Below are 24,189 nucleotides of genomic sequence, written 5' to 3'. Positions count from 1 at the left end.
ATTCAATGTTATTTTCTATTCTTCAAAAAGAATGTTTCTTTATAATTGCCATTAATTGTTTAATGTTTAATTATTTTACAAATATCCGAGACTCAATTAGTTCTTATGTCATAGCATTGCAGCTTATTCTATAGGATTCATACATTTTTTATAAAAAAGAAGTAATTTTTATATTACAAATACATAAATTTCTGGTTTATTATCAATGTCAAAATTGCTAATAAAAAGTTTGCAAAAGTTACAAAATTGCAAAAAAACCCGGAACTGCTAATTTTTATGAACAATTAATTAGAAATCACATGTTTATGTAATACAGCACAACAGTTTCTAATGACCTTCTCACCAGAAAATCGTTAAATAAATTACAATTTCGTGCATGGTATATGCATTCATGCGGATATAATATATAAACAAAGAGCTCCAAGAACTATGTATCGCACGTTGCATTAACATATTGGTCAGTATATTGATTGGCTATTTTATAAATGTAGTGCCTTTACTAGCAGGCATTTCATTTATAAAATGTAATCTATCGATCAATTTTATATATGTAATGCCTGTTAGAAAGGGCATTACATTTATAAAATAAACTCTACATATTGATGCAACAGTATATTGATGCAACACGCGGTACATGCGATATTAAAAAAAATTTGTTATATTGTTTTTAATTATATTTTAATTCAATAAAATTTTACTTACATAATCAACCAATAATTCAGAAATTTATTTTATTAAAAGAGTTTATTAAATCATACAATGCGTAAATACAGAGTGCGCAAAATTCGCAATGATTAATCAATCGTCAAAAGAGAAAGAGATAAAGCAAACAGTTGTTTACTTTGAAAAAATAATATTATTTCAAAGTAATTTGAAACTACTTAGTAACCGTTTATTACAATGTCACAAAAGAATTTACATCGTGTTAACATGACAATTGCGGTGCATATGCAATTAATTCAATAATTATAATAAAACACATCATATATAATAAAAAGCGTGTTTATAACAATATAATAAATTATACAATATTTTTTCGAGATATTTTAAAAATAAATTGTTAAAATCCAATTTATTCTATCACAATTTTCAATTAATTACTTTTAAGCATTTAATTAATTTAATGTTAAGCTTAATATTTGTGTAAAAAAATTGTGTAAAAAAATTTATATATAACTGTTTCATTTCTATTAATTCTTATTTTAACTAAAATTCCACGATTTATACATTCTTAAACGCAGTACATACTTAATTAGATTTCAAATATAATTTATATTAAATAAAAAATAGTTTTAACTATTTTATTCAAACTTGCATAACAATCTGTATTTTATGAAGTTTCAAAATATAGAGTACGATTTCTTCATAATTATATAATTTATTTATTAACCCTAACAAATATTTCTAATTACAACTACGTAATCAATGTGATATTTGTAATAAGAATCACCAGCGACAAAGACACTACTGAAATAAGTCAAGGCACATAAACGTTTCTTCAGTTAGTGCAAACATTATACGTTGTGCGACATCTGACAAATCTTTCATTTAACACACAAGTGCGGAATATGAAACTCAAGAAAGATATATATATATATATATACAGCATGTTACCTAACGTAACTTCTCTCAACTTTGACAAATTAAACTTTTATTATATATAAGTAAAAAAAACCACAAAATGTTGTTTACGGATTTAATCAGCAAATATCTATTTTATTTAAATAAACATTAAATTGAAATAAAAGGAAAAAAATCAAATAAAAATTTATAGCATTTATAGGATTTAAGTAACACACTAATGTTAAAATCATTAAAAGAATCTAAACAGATTTACGTTTATGTTGTAAAACTATATTGTAAAATTTAAGAAAAACGATTTCAATATTTTCAATTGGACTCTACGTACATTATATATTTGTACATAATTTAATAAATAAAACATTTAAATCTTCTACAGATTCTATATCTAACCAACAATTACATTTAACAATGAAAACTGTTTCTATTTTAATAATTAGAAAAATTTTGTTGTTTTATATTAAATATATTATATCAAAAATTTACACCTCATTATGTGAATTTTAGTCACTCTCGTATAATAAATACGTGTAATTATTACATATCGTTAATAATGTAAAGAAAGATTTATTTAATCCACATTAATTTATACTTATAGTCTCATAATTTTAAGTAATCTGCAGAATGTAATGATTTCCTCCGCAGCAATAATAAGTTCTAATAAAAACATCAACGACCGTTGCATTTGTGTAAACAAACAAAGTAACGTAATTATTTCGAAGTGACGTAAATGCAGTTGTTACGAAATACATATCGTTTTATAAATACATATCGTCAAGCAATTAAGGCTAGTCTTACTTAAGCGACGTCGTGAATTACACGTCACAGAGAAGCGGGAAACGAGTCCTTTAATCCGTCAATCGAAAATCGATTAATTAAGATCGGGATATCGGTTCAGTAGTAAGTACCTAATAATCCTATAAATTACCAGAGCCGAATAATTGAGTTAGGCGAACGAGCGTCCCTAATTGATTGAAGTCATCCGCCAGCGACGCCGGCGACGGCTCGTAGCGCGCGATTTGTCACACACGAGACCCGCGTTATTGAATCTTCCATGTACCAATGCGCGCTGACGATATAAGTGCAAAAGTGAATTAACCCAGAACTCCACTTTCACAATCGTGTCATATCTCGAACGCAAAGCTACGAACTTCGTCAAGATGCGTATCATCCGCGCAAACGCGCGTGAGAACAACAAATACAGAATCATATTCACGCGTGTTTATTGTATTATTCTTAATTTTTATTCGATATTCGTAAAATTGCTTTAATGAGTCTCTTTTCAAATATTTACTTTATCGAAAAATAATTGATGCCATTTTCAATTTTGCAGCATGTTTATCTTTGTTTATAGTAACCAAAGGTATCCTATTACATTTAACCACCTCGAGCAAGTTGTTATTATTACGAGGAGTATATCTCGCTTAAAATCGTGGAAGAAAGATACAGGAATACCTTTGGTATTGGCACAATACCATTTTTCATTCACATCGTTTTAGCGACGTTCTATCACAACGCGGCGTTGTCGTAAGTCAAAGCGAGCGAGCTTCGCTATTCCATTAGCCGCAAAGACTCTTCTTATCAGCCCGTCGTGCTTCGGCGATCGAATTCCCGAGAGGTTGGCACATCAAATTTCTTTTTCCCGAGAAGCTCTTGAGATTCGAATACGGGTGAATCGAAAATCCCAGAGCATGCCGGTAATCCTATACCGTGAACAGTACGAAGACACGGTCCATCTGTGCCATGATAGAGGCTTAGGTTACTCTTCATTGTGGTGTGCCCTTACGGAACGAGACACCGACATATTCACTATTGTAATCGAGCATGCCGTGTACGCAACGTATACGAAACCTGCGTACAGACTGTTCTTTAGCGAGCCCAAAAATTTCTTAAGGCTTCTTCCGCCCGGATACGTTTCCTTCATACTTCCTCTCCGCGGTCTTACAGGATGTTCGGTAATAGATGATACGGTAATAGGCGATATTTGAAAGTTAAAATAATTTTCTTTTCAAAAGATGATTTCTGAGTGCAATCGATTTAGAAAGAAATTTTCGCGAGTTGCAGAGATGTTTAAAAAAAATCTTAATGTTTGGCTAATCTTATGGCATCTTCACTATAATTAAATATTGACTTAAGAGGCACAGTTATAATATCAAATTTATAATGTAAAAACTGCAATAAAAAATTAGGAAAAAAATTTCAAGAGCAAAAATTATTTTTATCTAACAGAGAATATTATCTTGTTTATCAAATATATTTATTATCGAATAATATGTCTTTCTTTAATGTGCATGCGTATCTCTGTACATCAAATTTTATCTGTTAAAACATAAATACGATGATTACGTGTGTCTCCATCTGTCCTAACTCGAGAGCCGCTAATTACAATTTAATATCACTGACCCTGACCTGGCACAAAATAAAAAGTAGATCGATTTTTCCATCTACTAAACACAAAAATTATCATAATGTGTACAACATGTCGATATTCAGCGACGAAATCATGAAACTAACATGAGGAAGATCAGTTATTTATCACAATGACAGACCACTTTGCTGAATAACTGCTAAATCATATAGATAAATGCGAGTCGAATAGGCAACTCAAGAAGGAATAACGAGATGTTTGCTTCTGAACAATTCGTTATACACATTATAAATAAGTGCGTTCTTATTCAATACAATTTTAATATAATTTTAAGCTAAGACTAAATGATAATTGATCTTTTACTTGACATACAATATTATCGTAAAAACAATATTTATTTCTTATTGTTCGATTATGATTATTGCTTCGTTAAAACACATCGAGTTCAACATCACAGGTAAAACTGTTAATAAACCGGATAAGTTTTGCATATCATTGCTCTAGCATATTACGATGCGGTTTAAACGAGATTCTCTTGCGGTACCGCAATTAAATACATGGATAATCACCGCAAGTCGTGTCGCCGAGATCTGTTTCAAATATATACGCAAATGAATGCACGTGTTACGTTCGCAAAAATCGCGAAATCTCGCAAAAACAGTGGTCCAAAGTAAACATCCAACCATCGGCGCCGAATACGCAATACGCATATTTGCTCATTGACTGTGGCTGCATACCCGGTGCATTCACCCTATATCTATTCTGCCATTATCCACTTGGATCCCGCCGCCCACCCCTGCGGTTCTACTTCCGCCCGTCGCGTATACTCGTAAAATAAATCGTATAATCGGATAACGAGAGCTGCCTCTTCGCAGCTCAAGCGAATAACTCGCGATAACTCGATCTTGGCGCGAATCGTCTTGTTCGAGCCAACGTATATCGACTACCTATATCAATATCGCGTCGGAATTGCACCACCCGTTGCGAGGTAATCGTCCCGCTATTTATGGATAAAATTTATACCGAGTAACGGTACTGCGAAAAATTATAACTCTTGATAACTGTATTCGAAAAAGATGGAATAAAGATTATATACAATTTGTTCGGATTATCTCTTCGCGTTGTTAATTAACTGGATTAAAAAGTTTAGGGGATTTTGTTCAGATTTAAATATCTTATTTAATTACATCTTTAATAATCTTCTGTTTTAATAAAAGTTTTATATTTTATATAAAGATTAAAATTTTGGTTCACTTAAATATATTATTATTATATATCCAAAGATGAGAACTTTTGCTGTTATTTTCTATAATAATAATTTGGTAATGACGCAGTTTGTTTGTAACGATAACAATACCTAACTAAAAGCTGAGATTGGAGAAGTCACTTTTGAAGTGTAACTTGTCATCACTGCGCATTATTTATTGATAAAAGTAACTCATTCTTGTTAACAATTCGGTATAAATAATGAGTTATTTTTTTTTAATAAACGACGTTTGACAAGTTACCTTTCAAAAATAACCTTTCCTCAACTTTGCTGTTAGTTAATTATCGTTATCATCATAAAAATTGCAACGTCATTATCAAATCGTTATTATAAAAAGTAACGATGTTATTTACTTTCCATCCCTGTATATCTATTTGTGCCATTAACGCTTGTTTCCTAAATATCTTCAGGTTTTTATTTATTTAGAATTATCAATATTTTGTAATTTTTGTTAATGAAAACTGTTGATTCTAAAGTTCAAGTTTTACATACGATCAAATTAACCGCGAGTACCGTAAATTCGAGAGATTATATACGCTATATATATCTACATATCTAAATTCTTGCTGGTCGCAGCTAACTGGAATCGATAATTGCTGTCTTCTGATTTCGATATGATCGTTCCAACGGCATTTGCATTGATATCATCAATAAATGCCTGACGTTATCAGAAAATGCACGCCCAAAGAGAAAATAAATACTTCGACCCGTTATCAATACTCTGCGTTTACGTCGGTCATTGACATTGAAATCCGTTACTTGCGGTAAGCTGGATACCAGAATCCTGCCCGTTTGAGCATAAGCCAAGTAATTCCAAGTAATTCGAAGAAACTAACGCAAGATATATACAACAAACTCTAAAAACTAACGTGGGACGACGTGAAATCTCCGGAAAATAATTCACCGTCGTGTCTTCAAGTTTTGCTTTTATTTTGAGACAAGCGCCACAAACTCTCCGTAGATCCGTCCGAATGTTCACGATTTTTTTAAGCGCGCATAACGCGTATCTCTACGGTAAACATAGCTTTCCCATTATCGTCGACAGGTTACGCGCCACGCGCGCCAGAGAGAGTGCCTCGCTCCAGATTCTATCCGCCGGTGGGCCGATACCGCGTTTAACGTCTGACCCGCATTCCGTCAAGCAGCTTGAAATTTCGCTCTGTCCGCACCACGTCCCTGTCTCTTCTTCCGCATCGCCTTCTGGCACGCAGCAGCCGGTTTGGCCGCGCCTCTCACGTCTCCACTCTTCCATCTCTCGCTACGACCGCACGGCGAAATATCTTTGTGTGTCTTCGTGGATGGCGCCGCGAAAATATTGTTATTCCACAGTCGAAGAGACGCCCCACAAGCATACGTGACGAACCTTGCGATGCGAACGATGCCACCATGCTAAATCTTTCCTTGTGCTCGCTGAACGCAGAATACCTTAATGGAGCACGGACAGACTGATGACTCCGGTTAGAATTTATTGCCTGAAGAAATACCTCTTGAAATTGCGACGCGTTGCATGCCGCTCTGCACTTTCGCGAGCGATTTGTCTAAGTCAAAAGTTTTACATACGATAAAAATTATGCTTATTACAGTTTTTCGAATTTTCCTCTCTTTGCGTTAATAAATATAGATGATACTAATGCGTATCAATTTTCAATGCTTTTAACGTTGATTTAACATTATTGACGAAAAATAGTACGAATGAGAGAGAAAAGTCAGATTTTTACAAAATATATTGGTATGATATATCAACGAAGTAAATTCTATTGATAACGTGAACGTAATTTAATAACGTTGGATAAAAAATCTATTTGTCTCGTTGTTTTAGAGCAGAAAAAAATATAAAAGTTAGAATGAAACTAAAGAGAATTTTCAAGCGTGTTAATATTAAATAAAATTATTAAATTTTTTGTTCTATGTTTATTATTAATACATTTTTATTTTTGATTTATTTAAATCGATCTCTCTGTAAATCTGTATAAAATAATCCCCACCCTAAATTTTTAGAAAAAAAAATAAGAAAATAGAATATTAAATGATAATTAAATACACGTCTTGAAACAAAGTCTTATTTTCTTAACGTACATTATTTTGGATGCACTTTAGCTGGCGCCAGAAAGAAGAAATCCAATAAGAACGTCGTTACATGGCGCCGCTTAATAGAATGTTATCAGGATATCCAATCGCACTATCTCGTACATCTCGTTGATTTATGTCACATTGATATAATAAGAGAATAACAATATTACACTCAAATGTGTATACGTAATTATCAACGAGCGTATACGTTTGTTCATCCGATATCAAGACGTTAAATATTTTGATTATACATGTCACATGTTGAATGTCACTTTGTAATGCTTTAATGCAATAGCGCGGTAAGACGCTACGCAATATCATCACAAAATTAGCACATCCTACACAGTTATTTCTCATAGTGTCAAGTATGTAAGTTAAAGTATGTTAAAAATTTATTTTTAAACCATTTGTTTTCTGTCCTGAAACTTCAACGAGCACTGCATTTTCTCGGCAGTGTTTTTTCTGCATAGCCAGAAAAATTATCAGTTTAAGTGTTTATAAGTAGAAGTAGATCTTTTTCTAGTGGTATCATTAATTATATAATTTTTTTATGTTATTCTATTTCTATCACTGTGTTTCTGTTTTACGTAAAGAATTTTATTTTTCAATATGAAACATCTCTCTAATAATATAATTTATCTGATACATCAAAGATATTTGAGTTACATTACGAATTATTGTGTGTCTAAAAAAATTTACAAAAATAGATTCTGTTTTGATAAATGGTGTCATTAATCATAAAATTTGACATTATTGCGTTTTCTAAACGAGAAACAATGTGACGTTTTGTGTTTTATAAACGCGAGGAATGTTATCTTTTAACATTTCTGATAACGCAAAACTTATCTAAAATATCAGATGTTTAAATATCATATATTTATAACTGCAGCTTATATAATTTTTTACATACGATTATAACAGCTCACATAATTAATATTGCACGAGTTATTTATATTATAACAAATATAAGAGTGCCATTCAAAATAATATCCGCAATTAGCGTCTAAACTTTTAATTCGCACTTGATTGAACCAGGAAAATGTGAATCACGTGATATTACCTTGAAACTTGATTCTATTAAGTGGAATGACAATTCAATATATCGGTCACTTAATCGACATTGTCGAAATATTGCCGATTGTATACATACGAGCGTATGTTGGTCGTTGTGTCGCTGGCACAAATTATCTCGAAATTTTGTCCTCACCTCTCATAGATAAAAACGATCACGCCTCGACAGTAACTTTCTCTTTCGACAATCATTGGAACGCTGCATATACTTCAACAAACGCGAGGGACGCCACGCAATGCAATTACATTTAAAACCAAGGCAAACCATTCTAATGTATTCGCAAAAACTCGTTAAAGCAGCGATCTTTAATTTAACATAAATTATATATGTCTCATATCAATCAGTGGTTTGTACACAAGAAGACGAAACTCATGCAGAACTGACAGTTAACAATCGGTCGTAGACAAGCAGTTGTCGCATTTTCGCATCTTTCAATTTTTGTTGAATTTCACAAGTGAATACTCACAGTTTCTGCTCAATCTTTTGACACGCGAGATAAGGTTTGGCAACTTAAAGCTAATTGTGAATAATTCTACCTATTTGTTATACTTCACAAGACGAGCCATCATGTTTCTCACACATTCACGACGGTCATCGTTGGCAATTATTATCTTGTTATAGTAATGACGTAGTAATGTCAAGGCACAAAACATATACTTAATTGAAGGGTCCGACATGTGGGACGTTATTTAAAATAGCAAACATATAATTTAAAAGTCAACTGATAAAAAATATGTTACACGTGTGTATATTTATCGTCTAATAACAGTTAAATGGTCAGATGATAATTTATTTGATGTCAGTGAGTCATTGTAGGGTTCGCTATACCCCATTTCCATTCTTCTGCGTTCATTGACATGTTTGTTAGCTTCTTAAAGGCTATATAACCATCCAATGATTCTATTGTGAAAATAATATGTCGTAAGAATTTCGATAAGAAGCATCGTGGTGATGCTGACTGGTGACAGTGGTACAATAATTAAAATTATTCTTAATATTGACTCTGTACTGACAGTTGAGTCTGAAAAAAATTGTAAAGTACAAAGAAATTATTCGGATATGCACGTCCTGTGTTTGTAAATTTGAAGAAAACGCTGTGAATTGGTGATTCTGTCAAGGGATTTCTCCGATATCGGTACTAATTATTTTAACAATTAATAATTGAAGATAAAAGAAATGTTAAAATGAAATATTTATGCGAACGCGAGATTTTTTAAAATTTGTGTTATCACGTGAACGTAATTAACGATATCAAAATTTAATAATAAAGTGATAGATTTATAATAATGACTGTGAGATTAGTTTTTAACATGACAATATATCGCGGAGAAAATAAACTTCAAATGGTGTAGAACAAAACCATTGCAACCACATCCTTTAATCGGTAAAGTCAAATTGCATTCCGTAAGCAACATAGCGAATAGAATTTTTTGTAGATTCAAAGCTATTAATTAAATGTAAAGTCGATCTTAATTAAAATTAAACTAATGTTAATTAAAATAATGTTATAAGATTATTAATTATAATATTATAAGATTATTAATTAATTACATAAAATCGTTTTTTAAATATACAGAGTGTTTTTTAAAACTCCAGCACTTAAAATATCTCTATTGTTTTTAATGATAAAATATAATCAAAAAAAGAAACATGTTCGTTTCAAAAAGACATTATAATAAGCACAAAATTTTCTCAAGTTCATATTTCTTCGAATTTTAATATCATTGCCATTTTTTAAATGGAATTATATGATTTTTTTACATAATATGATTTCTCTGTGTATAAAAATATTAAGGTAGAAGAAATCAATAGTCTACGAGAGATTTTATATTTTATTCTGATACATTTGTTGTGACTTAAAACATCTCATAAATTATTATTAAAGTAAATATTATGTTTTTTTCTATACGATAATAATTTTATGCAATAATAATAAGATAAACTAATCAATGTAAAAAAACACATGGTTGCCTTTCAAAAAAATCGTACAATTTGCAACATACTCTTTTTAAACAATTGTTTAATATCTTTAGATCAATTAAATTATTTCATTATTCTGTACATAAAAGTAGGAACAATTATTAAAAAATGAATAGTTTGAGATATTTTATGTCAAAATAAATTTTATGCCAGAATAAAGTGTAAAATATCTCATAAATTATTGATTTTTTTACTATTATAATATTTACTATTATAATATTCGTATGTGCAGAATAATTAGAAGAATTATATTATGCAAAAAAACACGCAACTTCGTTTTAAAAAATAATAGTGATACTGAAATCTTAAAAAATATGATCTTATAATTATATCTTAAATCATATTATCCATTTAAAAATGATAATGATATTAAAATTCGAAGAAATATGAACTTAAGAAAAATTTTTTGCTTATTATAATATTTACATTCAACGATCCGTTTTCTCTTTAAATAGTAAAGTAATTTCATAATATATTGCAAAAAATTAATTCCTTTCTCTTCCTTATCCTATGAATTTCGACATTGCGAGAATTGGCATCTCGGCGCGAAAGTAGGCATTTATCAAAGTGAAATGTCAGCATTTCCGACAGATATATACGTAAAAAAGTACTGTGATAATATGTGATATCATCATGCTTTGGCGGTTGCGCATACAAACTATTATTTGAATACCAAAAATAACTGTTATTATCAATACTATAATACTCTCTTAAAACTATAATTCTCTCTAACACTCTCTTAAAACTCGAGTTTATGTATATATAATCAGTATAATAATACTGATAAGGAATCGGTTTATTCCACAAGTTAAGCCATCAAGTAGTTTTCCACTTTTAAATAAATTTATTACTTAAAATATTATTTCAAGAATATATTAAATTAAGGGCGATGATAGAAAATAATTAATAATGATCGCAAAATCTTCACGCTATCACAGATTGATTAGATAAAAAACATTATATTGACCTAAAAATTTGTTAAAAATTATCAGATAAATATAATCATCAAAATTGAATTTAAATTAAAAATAAAATTGTGATCTTAAAATGTAATAACTAATAATCTTAATAATTTTGTCCAAATGCAAAATACATTATCATAAATGTATAATCATATTTTGATTTCTTATCATACAAGATAAACTATCTACATCTTTTTAAAGAAGGAAAAATGTAACATATTATGAAATATCTTTCAACTCTAATATTTTTTTATTCATCTCATTTACATTTGTGCAACTATTCAATTTATGCAACTAATGGTTACGTTTAGGAGATAAAATCACATGAGCGCTCAGTGATTTTTTAATATGTTTTTTTAATATAATTAGTTCTTGCCAGTTTATTGCTGAATGTAAGTGTAGCAATTGTAATAAAGACTTACTGAGTGCTCACTGAGTAGCTTTATCTTCTGACCGCAATCTATAATTCTGGCAGTATTATTTGTTATTTCTTATTTCTTAGTGAAAAATAACCGCAAAATTGCTTATTCAATCAAAAAATTTCAAGCAAAAATATCGATAATGATTATATTAACACATTGCTCTGATCACAAAGTCAAGCATATTTATAATTATTTGTAGGCAACTATTTATAGGCTCTCGATTATGGTCGTCGGTTTTTGATAACGTAATCGCCTTATGCGAAACGCTTTTTCCGAGCTTCACGTCTTGCTGAGAACAACTTACTGATCTAAAGGAATTCACGCGGAAAAAAACGAGCGTGAGTGACTGATCGCGACTGACGATCGCGCGAGTGACTGTATCGCGTGCAAGGGCAACCGCAAATTTCGTTAAGTACTACAAAGTCTACTTGGAAGAATCGTCCAATCTCCTACATTTATGTTGGAGAACGGAAAAGTCAGTCGTTCTCCTCAGCTCGCCGGAGATATTAGACAGCAAAGATTCGCGCAGCCGCTCTCCCACTTTTGTGATCGAAACCAATGCACCGGCAGATTTATTAATCATCGACACACAAGCCATCCGTTTGTCATTCGTCGTGATATGCCATTGCGATCGTGAGGATTTATTCTTCAGGCGTTGCACAATTACAGCTAAAATTAAGGTATTGCTTTTTATGTCACAGTAATAAGCTTTGTGTCGTCTAAATTAAAAGATTTAGTCTCTAACTTGTGCTTGATAAATAAATTTGAAATTTTTTTAATAACAATTAATTAGAATTAATCAGAATATAAAATTTCATCAATTATTATAGCAATCTATTTTTATTTCTTTTTTTATAAATATTTCAATGTTAACATTTAATAATATTATATGTACAAAAAGAAGAAGTTTGTTGAAGTATCAAAAAATTTAGCTATATAATTTATTGAGTCACATAATTATATAGAATTCTCAAGCACAACAAATTCTACAAAAAATTGTGACACTAGCAGTTTGAACATCTTACATAATCATTTGGATGGTCCAACAAAATTATTTTCAGATCTGTAGCTAGCTAAATTTTTAGATACTCCAGCAAAATCGTTCTTTCCGTGTACAATATACTTTCCTATAAAATTACTGAGGAATTTAATTTTTATTGTACGAAATTGATACTCTAATTTTCACATTTTTTTAATAGATTGAACAATTAGATCAAAGTGTATAGTAAAAGTATAGGTATATTTTTAGTATAGTCAGCAATTTACTGTGATATGCGTCACGCAAAAACATCAATAATTTGCAATATGATTATGACAGCATATGGAAAAAAAGTAGCTATTGCATTGCAGATATAATAGACAAGCAAACTATTACTTGCAAAAAAACGATTACTATGACATTACAGTGGCCCGTTTCTTTTACGAGTAAGATAAGTTTCTTTAAGCAATGCAAATAATTACGATTAAAATTTCTTTTTCTATATACAGACAAAAATAATGTATTAACAGTATTAGATCTAATTAGAAATAATTTTATTAATTTAATAATTAATGAAATAAATATTTGTTTTTTAATAAAATAAGAATATAACGTATAGAAAATGATTTATCATTAAAGACTGACATTGTTAATGTATTATCATTTTTCCATAATGTACAAACTATACATTTTCGTAAGAAAGAACATAAATAAAATTTATAATTAGTAGAAAAATTATTATATAATTTTAGTAAACAATATATGTATATGTGATATATAACAATTAATACATAATGAAAACTTTTTTCACAAATAATTATTAATTTTATATATATATATATATATTAACAAAGGAGGTAGTAAACATGGAAATATTTATTAATCATTTAATTATTAGGTGTTGGAATTAATTCGTAGCGTTTTACAAGTGATGGGAAGTACTTTCATTAATGTATTTTTTAATGCTCATGTGAAATAAATAACATTCTTTCATTAAAAAACGCTACGAATTAATTCCAACACCTAATAATATTTGAAAATTTATTCAATTATGACATAATGTATTTTCGATAAATTTGAATTTTTTCAATTTCAAACTTAAAATAACTTTCTTAATATATTTATAGAAAAATTATATATATATTATAATAATGCTTAAATGTTAAATAGGACTGCCATTTCATTTGATAGATCGATAGATATTATCTCCACGTATATTAATTTTTGTTATTCCTGAGATGGACATATTCATTATCAGAAACTTTATTTATGTATTAAATAAATATTAATATAATATTAATAATTTTTACGTTGTTTCCAAACTAAAAGGAAATTAAAAACTCGGATTAAAAAACATAAGGCTGACATAAAAAAACCTTCTTCCGAAATTTCAGTGGTTTCACGTCACCGTTTGAATGAGATGCATGAATTAGATTGGGATAATATAAGAATTTTAGATACAGAACAATCGTTAATGAGAAAAGAAGAATTTCGGAAATGATACATATAAAAAGACAAACAAGAGGTATCAATAAGCAAAGTGACACGGAAAGTTTGCCTGATGTTTATCTTCCTCTTCTTAAGAAGGATCTCTCTTTCTTTTAATAAATAATTCTAGAACTTTCTAAACTGTTGACTCAGATATATAAATAGTGGTAAAATACATGATATGACAAATAACAACACATAATGTCACGACAAAATTCTAATTGTGCAAAAGAAGTACTTGAGATTCATCGTTTTTTTGCTGTAAAACAGATAATGATTCTATTTCTTTATATTCCGATTAGAAGATAAAACAAGGGGTACATTGATTTAAATTTATACAAAAAATTGTATGTGTCGGACGAACTTCCGAGATCTTATGGACTGCCAAAAATAAAGAAGGTCACCCTCTAAGATTAATTGTCAGTTGTATTAACAGTGCTTTTTATCCATTGGCGACCTTCTTAAAAGAAATCATTGACAATAATAATATAAAAAATTTTAGTTATGTAAAAAACAGCTTAGATTTAGTAAATAAACTCAATGGTAAAGCAATTGATAAAAATTTTAGTATTATATCATTTGACGTGGTCTCCATGTACACGAATATTCCGACTGAATTAGTATCAAAAAGCATTGAACGTAGATGGAATTTTATTGAGAATAAGACTTCGACATTTACATGAGTTTATCAAAGCAATTATGATTATAATTAATTCCACATTTTTTAGTTTTGATAAAAAAATATTTAAACAGATTTTTGGCATGCCAATGGGTTCTCTTTTGTCCCCTATACTGGCGAACATAGTTTTACAAGATTTAGAACAAGAAATTATTACCACGAATAATATTATTTCATCTTTTTATTTTCGTTATGTGGATGACATTGTGTTAGTTGTACATAAATAAAAGGTTGAAGGAGTTCTAGAATTGTTTATCTCATATCATGAAAGGCTTAAATTTACTGTTGACTTTGGCGATGAAAACGGCATTAATTTCCTAGAGGTTAAATTAATGAAACAAGAAGGAAATATCATCTTCGATATTTATAAAAAATCTACCAATTCTGAGAGATATTTAAACTATTTTTCGAATCATTTGTTAACACATAAAAGGGGAGTAATTATTGGGCAATAAAATTCTATTTTTATCCCATCCTAAATTTCATGAAAAAAACATCTCTGAATTAATTCATACGTTTTTAAGTAATGGTTATCCTTCAAAGTTCATATTTTCAACAATAAAAAATAGAATAAAAACATTGGAAAATAAAACTAATTTAGATCAAAATCACGAAGAAATTAATAATGAATGTGATTCTAACGTTACTTCAAAAAAATTTTTCACGATACCATACTTGGACAAAGTATCTGAAAAATTCAAAAAACTTTCACATGTTTATGGTTTTAATATTTAATATAGCTATAAACCTATGAATAAAATGAATACATTTATTAAGATAGGAAAGGATTCTTTGCCTAAGGATGACCAATGTGGAGTAGTTTATAAAATCAATTGTTTAAACACACTGTGAATCGTCCTATGTTGGCCAAACTAAAAGGAAATTAAAAACTCGGATTAAAAAACAAAATAAACAAGAGGTATCAATAAGCAAAGTGACACGGAAAGTTTGCCTGATGTTTATCTTCCTCCTCTTAAGAAGGATCTCTCTTTCTTTTAATAAATAATAATTCTAGAACTTTCTAAACTGTTGACTCAGATATATAAATAGTGGTAAAATACATGATATGACAAATAACAACACATAATGTCATGACAAAATTCTAATTGTGCAAAAGAAGTACTTGAGATTCATCGTTTAGTTTTTTTGCTGTAAAACAGGTAATGATTCTATTTTTTTATATTCCGTCTAGAAGATATTAATGATATACAATTTTATTTAAATTAGAATCTGGAAATTCTTGTTCTACACTTTTCTTGATGTGACAACTGATGTTGTAAAATTATTGTATGAAGCATCTTCACATAGAAAACATGTTATTTAATTAAAACACCCGATTGTTGAATGTCAACTAGATGTAATACTCTGTGTTTTAAAAATATTATTGAATTACTGAAGATGGCCAGATTGTGGCCGAAACGTTTAATGTTTTAATTAATGTAATAATAATTAAATATCACAAACTATATTACTTGTGCTGTGGTTTTTTATGCTCTTCTTTTTATATGTTTTAATAATTTTTAATAAAAGATTTTATATATACATAATTATATAGATATATATAAAATGTAAAATGTAAATCCACATTCTCTCTTTTATTTCGCAATTTAAATGCGCTGAATAATTTACATTTGTAAATGTTCTTTCAGCGTAAACGCATGCGGCATCTAACTCGAGGACGATCAACGATTTAAATAGCCACAGTATCCGGCAAAATATCTGAATAAATTTTCCCATTGCAACCGAGATGGCGAGCGTGGACAAAGATCTCGAAGAGCTTATGTCTCACTTGGGTGAATTCGGTAAATATCAATTCCGGCAGCATTGCCTTCACTTATTCGCTGCTCTTACGGCTGGTGTGCACATGCTGTCTCTACTGACAGTCGCGGCGGTACCAGCGCATCACTGCAACATCCCTAAAGCGAACGAGTCGTTGACCAAGGAGCTGTTCAATTTTACCACTCACAATTGGAACAACTCGGACATAGCTCTTCCACGTCATCTCGATAGCTGTTACTATTTGGATCACGACAACATCATCCGGGAATGCGACTCGTGGACCTATGACACAACATACTTTCAGTCGTCACGCGGCATAGAGTGGAACTTCGTTTGCTCGCGACGTTGGATGAGCGCCGCGGCGCAATCCTCGTATATGTTCGGCGTGTTTGTGGGTGCGGTCACCCTCGGTAGCATGGCAGACAAATATGGCAGAAAGATCATATTCTACGTGTCTGCCGTGGCGCAATTAGTGCTCGGAGTATTGGTCGCCCTAGTGAATAACTACTATATCTTTCTGATAATACGCTTTCTGTATGGTATTTTCGGTTCCGCCGGCGCGTACATCACTGGATTCGTGCTGACGATGGAACTGGTGGGTTCGTCCAGAAGAACCGTGTGTGGCGTGTTGTTCCAATTGATCTTTGCCGCGGGTTTTGTATTGGTGGCTGCATGGGGCATTGTACTCAAGGATCGTATGTGGCTCCAAATCGTATATGGTTTGCACAGCGTAATTCTGCTTGGCCACTGGTGGCTGATGGACGAATCGCCTAGATGGCTGTGGGCACATAATCGTGCCGCTGAGGCGATCATCATCGTACAGAAAGGCTTAAAGATGAACGGCAGCGACATCCACGTGAACGCCGCCAAGCTGATCAGTAAATCGAAAGTACAACAGGAGACCAAGGAGGAAAAATCACACGGTGCGTTGGATCTCTTCCGAACACCAAATCTCCGCAAAAAGAGTCTAAATATCTGCCTCAATTGGTTTGCCAATTCAATCGCTTATTACGGACTGACGCTTAACATGGGTAGTCTTGTCGGCAATCCATATCTCATGCTGTTCCTCAGTGGCGTGCTGGAGGTACCGGCGTACATTTTAATAATATTTACCATGGATCGCCTTGGCAGAAGATGTCTAATCAGTTCGTTCATGATGATAGCCGGCGTGTGCTGCATCTGTGCCGCCATCATCACCGGCACGACTGGCGACTTGGTGGCCATGGTCACTGTCACGATAGTGCTCGTAGGTAAATGCTGTATAGCCGGTTCGTTCGCCGTAGTGTATAATTACACAGCCGAGCTGTTCCCCACGGTGGTGAGAAATACGGCGCTCGGTATTGGTTCCATGTGTGCACGTCTCAGCGGCTCTCTCACGCCGATGATCTTTCTACTGGACACGCTGGATCCGCGAGTACCAGCTGCACTCTTTGGCTTTGTCGCCCTGGTGGCGGGCTTCTTGGCGCTCTATCTACCGGAAACGCTAAACCAATCGATGCCGGAATCTATCGAGGACGGCGAGAACTTTGGTATAGGTGATACCTGTTTCACCACCTGCATAGGCGGAAGCGCGAAAGTTGCCATGAACGAAGTCACGATGGACAAGATACCCGAGAAAGACGAAAAGGAAAAGTTGAATGATACATAAACGATCATATCGCCTTAGAAAATTCATCAAGTGCTTTTAATTCAACTAATACTTAATTGTAATATGTTGAGATAAAAAACAGATACACTTTGATTTCAAAGTCATGAAGTTCTTGCGTATATATGCTGGTAGATGTGCTGGAGTATCAGAGATATTCAGAGTTAGAAATACTTATTCTTTAAAATTAGAGTTCAGCTAAGTAATACGCACAATTCTTCACTAAAAAGAAGATACTTAGAAACAATTTGTGTATCATATATAAAGAAAGAGTGTAAGTCATTTCTCGAAACTGTATATAAAAAATATAGTTGAATTAATTAACAATATTATATTCTCTATTTTTATAGAAATGATAAAAAATATTTTCTTAAATTTTTATAATAATAAATTTTAATAACATATAATATATATATAATAACATATAATATATATATAATAAATATATATATAATATATATAATATATAATATATATATAATATTATATAATAAATATGTAATATATATATATATAATTTAAAAATTATTTCTAAAAATAAAAATTTTTTATTTGATAAAATCATTAATATATTTTGTTGATTAAATTTATATAGTAGCATTATTTATATTATAGCGATACTTTACTGTAATCCAGTTATTGTAATTTTTATAAAATTAAACGCGTATATAGAAAATATTCAATGAATGCTTTCAACATTTTTGAGATTATTTAAATGTATAACGATTGTGTTAATAAAAATATTTAAATAGTACTTATATTTAAAAATGAACTAATTTGTCATATTAATTTTTCATATTAAATTCTTCCATTTCTTATAAGAATTATCATCGGGTTTCCACTACACGTGAATGTTCACAGTAGAGGTGATTAAAGATTCTAGATGCTATGTTCGCGTTTGCCATAAAATCCTTATGAAACGCTAGAATAATTTGAGAAAGAGAAAGAGAGAGAGAGAGAGAAAGAGAAAGACAGAGGAGTCAACGAGGGAATAAATTTGTTGACATCCCCGACTTATCTCGCTATCTTTAGTGAAATGGACCGACCAGAACCGACCGAATTGAGGGTTATGCGAGATAATGGGAAGGACGCAGGAGGGTTTAGAGCCCACTATGATCCTAATGGTGAGGATGCAATTCAGAGAAGATCTTCCGGGAAGATGCGGGAGATCTTCGGTTCTGATGAAACCGCCGACTCACCCCTCTCTTCCTAGCTAATGGAAAAAGTTTGTCGCCCGGTCCAACGCTTTTCCAATCATAAAGTTTGAAAAATGGTCACGTCTTGTTATCCATGGATTTTTTTACTATACAGAAAAATTGACGATAGTAACAAAAGGTCTTGTCTCCTTAGAAAATTTTGTAAAGTTTTCGCCGAACACTTCAAGTTATTTTTTATTTTATAACTGATATTATTATAACACATTATGTGCATTTTAGATTTAGGAAATTTATTTTACATTTATTTTGTAAATTTATTTTGGATTTAAATACTCTCGTTATTTATATTTCGTTTAAACACTTATCAGACCCTCATTTAATTACTCAAATAGGATGATATTATATATGATGAAATAAAATTCGAAAGCTCTCTGAGTTGTTGAAGATTAAATGATATTATATAATAAGACGCGAATTTTTTATCCTGATTTTAATCGGTTTTAATCAAACAATATTTTTTTATAAATTAAAAATTAATTACATCATAAAGTGACAAAAATAATAATAACTGAACAATGTAAATTTAGCCTCTTAAATCCCGCCAAAATGTACCGCGCAATAACTAAGCAATAACTAAGATATAATGCGCTTCTCTTACTAAAGTTTCTGATCCGCAATGTCACGGCAGCTTTACGAGATTTCACCGCACATTTTGTAGATAAGTTATTTCGAAGAAGAGTACAATCTGTGGCGTTATAATTTATGCACTTATAATTTATGCGCAAGTTACGATGCAATGGCTGATGGCGCAATGTGTCTCCCTGGTTGTCCGACGATTAAAAATAACCTGCATCGTGCAATCATTCGTGCAATGATGAACGCATTTTCCTTTCAACACGATGATTTGAATCAATACAATTAATAGTATTAATAATTTAATGCGATCGATGTATACATCATCAATTACTTTTATGCGAAATTAGCGGGATATTATAACGCTTCCGCATCCGAATTCCCGAAATTCCACACGTAACGTCGCCGATGTCGGTGGAATTAAACTATACTGCAGCTCTAATTTGTAATCTTAAAATTCTACCAACTAAATTGAAAACAATTAAATCGACAATAAATTATAAAAAATGAAATTTATAAATATCTTTAAAACGTTCTATCCTTTATTTCGCACAAATAGCTTGCAGTTTTTTAAAAAGACATCTCAATTAATAAATCTGAATAAAGAAGCGGTAATTTGAAATTTAGAATTAAAAAAAAATACATAATATGATTAATAAAGCGATATTTTTTATTTTTTATTCGCCTATTGCAAATGAAACATTTAAGAGAAATCCAGAAGAACGGAGAGAAATATATGTAACTTTTTATTCATCTGTTCGTTCATCTAGATATATTTAGGAGGAATCTGGGAGGACGCATTTCAGATGAATGTGCGCGAATATTTTAGAAAGTAGGACGTGTCCCTCAGGAAAATGAAGCGACTCCTTGCAACTGTGAGCTGTAAAGCTTTAATTTATGTATGTAAATCCGACCCTGATGATCGTACACTCACCTGCGTTATCGAGCGTGTACGAAGTCCATGCGCGAGGAATGCTGGAGGCCGGGATGTATACGGGAACACACGGTGACAGGGAGCGCACGTCGCCTACTGAACTCTCGCTCTGTTCTCATCCATTAAATCGCAGAAAATGTTGCACCAGCGCGCGCAACTCTGTCAAACACGCTGCCGCAAATTCGATCTCCCATAGGATTGGATCCCTCGGAAGTGCTGTTGTCCTCCGAGTTTACGTCCAAATAGAAGATCGCAAAACGGGTGAGTTCCCTGCAATCAATAATACGATCGAATAGCTTCGAAGTTGTTAGTGCAAGTTAATTGAAGTCCTCCGATTTTCTTCGTGATTATATATACTCTGTATCGAGACTTCTGCATAATGATCTACAATATTCAATTCCATAATTTCAGAAATAGTTTCGCTGAATAGTTTGCAAATAACATTTCTTTGGAATTTTTCGTAAAATGCTTTAAATAATAAAAATAAGGAATCACACATACATTATCATAAAGGGTGTTTTTTTAAGCCCGATAGAACTTGAAATTGTAAAAAATAAAACAAAAAATTAAATTAAACAGCCGCGGTGGCCATATGCCCGAAATCATTTTCAAATGTTAATGCCATGCATTGATCTTTCGACTAAAAAAAATTTTTTGATTATAATTTAATTTTTGTGTTAGTTTTTACAATTTTAAATTCTATCGGGCTTAAAAAAATCTATCGGGCTTAAAAAAACACCCTTTATATTACGTTAAACTTAATTTAATCTTAATTGTAATAATATTGTCTAAACTTATAATTATCGAGATCAATTGTTATATATATATTTAATCAATTTAAAATTGCTATTGTATTAAACAATAATATAACTTAATCAAAAATATAACTTTAAAAAAACTATAAATCAATAAATATTTTTTCTAATTTATATATTTTTTGGAGACAACAAAGACAGGTATATTAATTTAAGTTTTAATTTCCTAGGCAAAGTTCAGTAAAAGCTGTCATTTCAATTGAATGAATAGGAACTTTTTTACTGCGCTTTCATATCTCTTTTTTCAACAATTGTGACAGAGCTTTTGCCTCGCGTCGATTGAAAAGCAAGTCTGTGATCGATTTAATACGCATGAAGTGGATTTCGTTGATACCATGATTTATATTTTGCATTATTTAAATTTTACAATAAACGTTTTATTATGTATTTTCAAAATAAAAGGCTAATTGATCACAAAAAAATTATTTGATCAAAATTGAACCATTTTGGTTTACAACCAAGTATTAAACTGAACAAATTACGTTCACTATTAATGCAATATTAAATCTTAACAACGTTAAGTTATTATTACATCAGTAAATTATAATATAACTGATTATTATGCGAAATTTTTTGTTTTTATTTAATTATTTCTCAACCTACATCGTGTTAAATGCATTTGATATTCGCGCATTATTTTGTATATCATGATAAATTCTCTCGTAAGGAGGTGGTCACAATTTAATTATCGCCGCCAACTTTAATTAAATTGATATCATCTTCGAACCGTAAAACAGTTGGACGTGTTCTAATTGCGAATTCTCGATGACTTGTTTACAAGCAGCGGGGGATACAACACATCACGTCGTACATCCAAATCGTTTTAATTAGAAAAGGCATACGAATTTTTATTCGTTTTTGTGCGAAAACAGGATGTCCGAGATAGCGATTAAATGAAGACTAAGAAAAGTTGATTAAATGACTTTTTTATTGGAAAAAGTTTTAAAACACCTTAAGATCATCTTATTTTTTTTTCTAATTAAAACTAATTTCTCTGTTTCTTTGTGAAAACTACAGTAGATAAAAGATGTAGATAAAAGTTCAATTGCACATTTTTGCATTTAATCAATCATTAATTATCATGATATTTAATTTATTAATAAAAAAAGAATTTTTTTCGTTTCACGCAAAATATCTGAAAAATTGTTATCATAAAATTATTCTTTACGAAGATAAAAAGACTATAAGTAAATTAAATACATTTTTAAGAAGTGTCACGTTGATAATTTAGAAAGAAAATTGAAGATAATTAAAATAAATAAAAAGGAAAAAGGGCTACGAGCCTAAAACATAAATTGACAAACTGTATAAATAGTTAAAAAATGAAATAAAACTATGTCATAAAATTAAAAACGTAAAATATAATTTGACAATCAGAAGGTGAACAAAACAAACGTTTTGATCCTTGTTGGATCATTTTCAATGTGACAAATAAATTAACAATGATAATTAACAATAGAGTTGTAACGTAGATAAAAACATAAGAAATTAAGTAAAATTCGCATTCGGACGCAAAAACTCGCTCCAAATTGAGAGGAAATCAAACAACAATTATAGTTGACAAAAATGTGTGTGTGTATAAGGACGAACATGTTTCTGTTAGCAAGTATAAATTATAATAATAAATTAACGATGGAAGTAAATAAAAATAATAAGAAAAGTACAAATCGAGTCGCAAACAATAAAAAGAAAGGTACAAAACAAGTCGTAAATAATAAGTCAAAATTAAAAGAAAGAGGCAAAAATTATCTTTGATATTATAAGACAAGCACATAAGAAATAATAATGATGATAGAAAAAGAGTAAATTGCCGACATTCATTGTATATGTATGATGAGTTTAGAACCAATAAATTTATAATAAATACCTTATGTGTGTGTCGAAATGATGTATTATCGATTAGGCAATGCAATTGGAATCGAAATTGATCATCTCTCTAGGAAGCTAAGATATAAAGTACGACATATAAAGACAAGAAGGTTGAAATGGAAAACTAGAAAGGGAAGGGGGAAAAAATAAGAAGGAAAGAATAAAGTGGAAGGGAGAGAAAGTAGATTTACTCTTTTTCTATCATCATTATTATTTCTTATGTGCTTGTCTTATAATATCAAAGATAATTTTTTCAAAGAAGTTTTTAATTTTATGACATAGTTTTATTTCATTTTTTAACTATTTATATAGTTTGTTAATTTATGTTTTAGGTTCGTAGCCCTTTTTCCTTTTTACTTATTTTGATTTATTGAGCCTTATTATTTTTATAATTTGAAGATAATTATTTCCATGTTTAAAAAATAAGCGTGTAAATGGTTAAAAATTCACGGAATTTAAAAGATTAATTCAACGATATTTTCAACTGAA

General features: G+C 30.7%; 2 protein-coding genes across 3 annotated transcripts in view; one reads left to right on the top strand and one right to left on the bottom strand.

Annotated features, from left to right (window-relative positions):
* Nucleotides 1-23,874, bottom strand: part of LOC105142958 (aminopeptidase N-like) — a 36,972-nt gene extending 13,098 nt beyond the window's left edge. The window contains exons 1-2 of the mRNA XM_087410375.1: nt 23,699-23,874; nt 21,017-21,286 (exon numbers count right to left, since the gene is read on the bottom strand). The gene's annotated coding sequence lies outside the window, so the exon portion shown is untranslated. The remainder of the gene's footprint in view (nt 1-21,016; nt 21,287-23,698) is intronic.
* Nucleotides 598-18,619, top strand: LOC105142949 (organic cation transporter protein). Of its 2 annotated transcripts, none has more exons than XM_011050884.2 (2): nt 598-2,481; nt 16,518-18,619. In XM_011050884.2, exon 2 carries the CDS (start codon nt 16,616-16,618, stop codon nt 18,293-18,295), a length of 1,680 nt encoding a protein of 559 aa, XP_011049186.1. In that variant the 5' UTR covers nt 598-2,481; nt 16,518-16,615; the 3' UTR covers nt 18,296-18,619. The 2 variants fall into 2 exon arrangements, with proteins under 2 accessions (XP_011049186.1, XP_011049179.1); XM_011050877.2 differs by lacking the exon at nt 598-2,481 and adding an exon at nt 10,168-12,402.
* Nucleotides 23,875-24,189: the final 315 nt, after the last annotated feature.

Source organism: Acromyrmex echinatior, chromosome 10 (assembly GCF_024713525.1).
Source record: "Acromyrmex echinatior isolate Ae372 chromosome 10, ASM2471352v2, whole genome shotgun sequence".
Classification (NCBI taxonomy): Eukaryota; Metazoa; Arthropoda; class Insecta; order Hymenoptera; family Formicidae; genus Acromyrmex; species Acromyrmex echinatior.
Note: the sequence above shows the minus strand (reverse complement) of the source record. Positions and strands in the feature narration are given on the sequence as shown.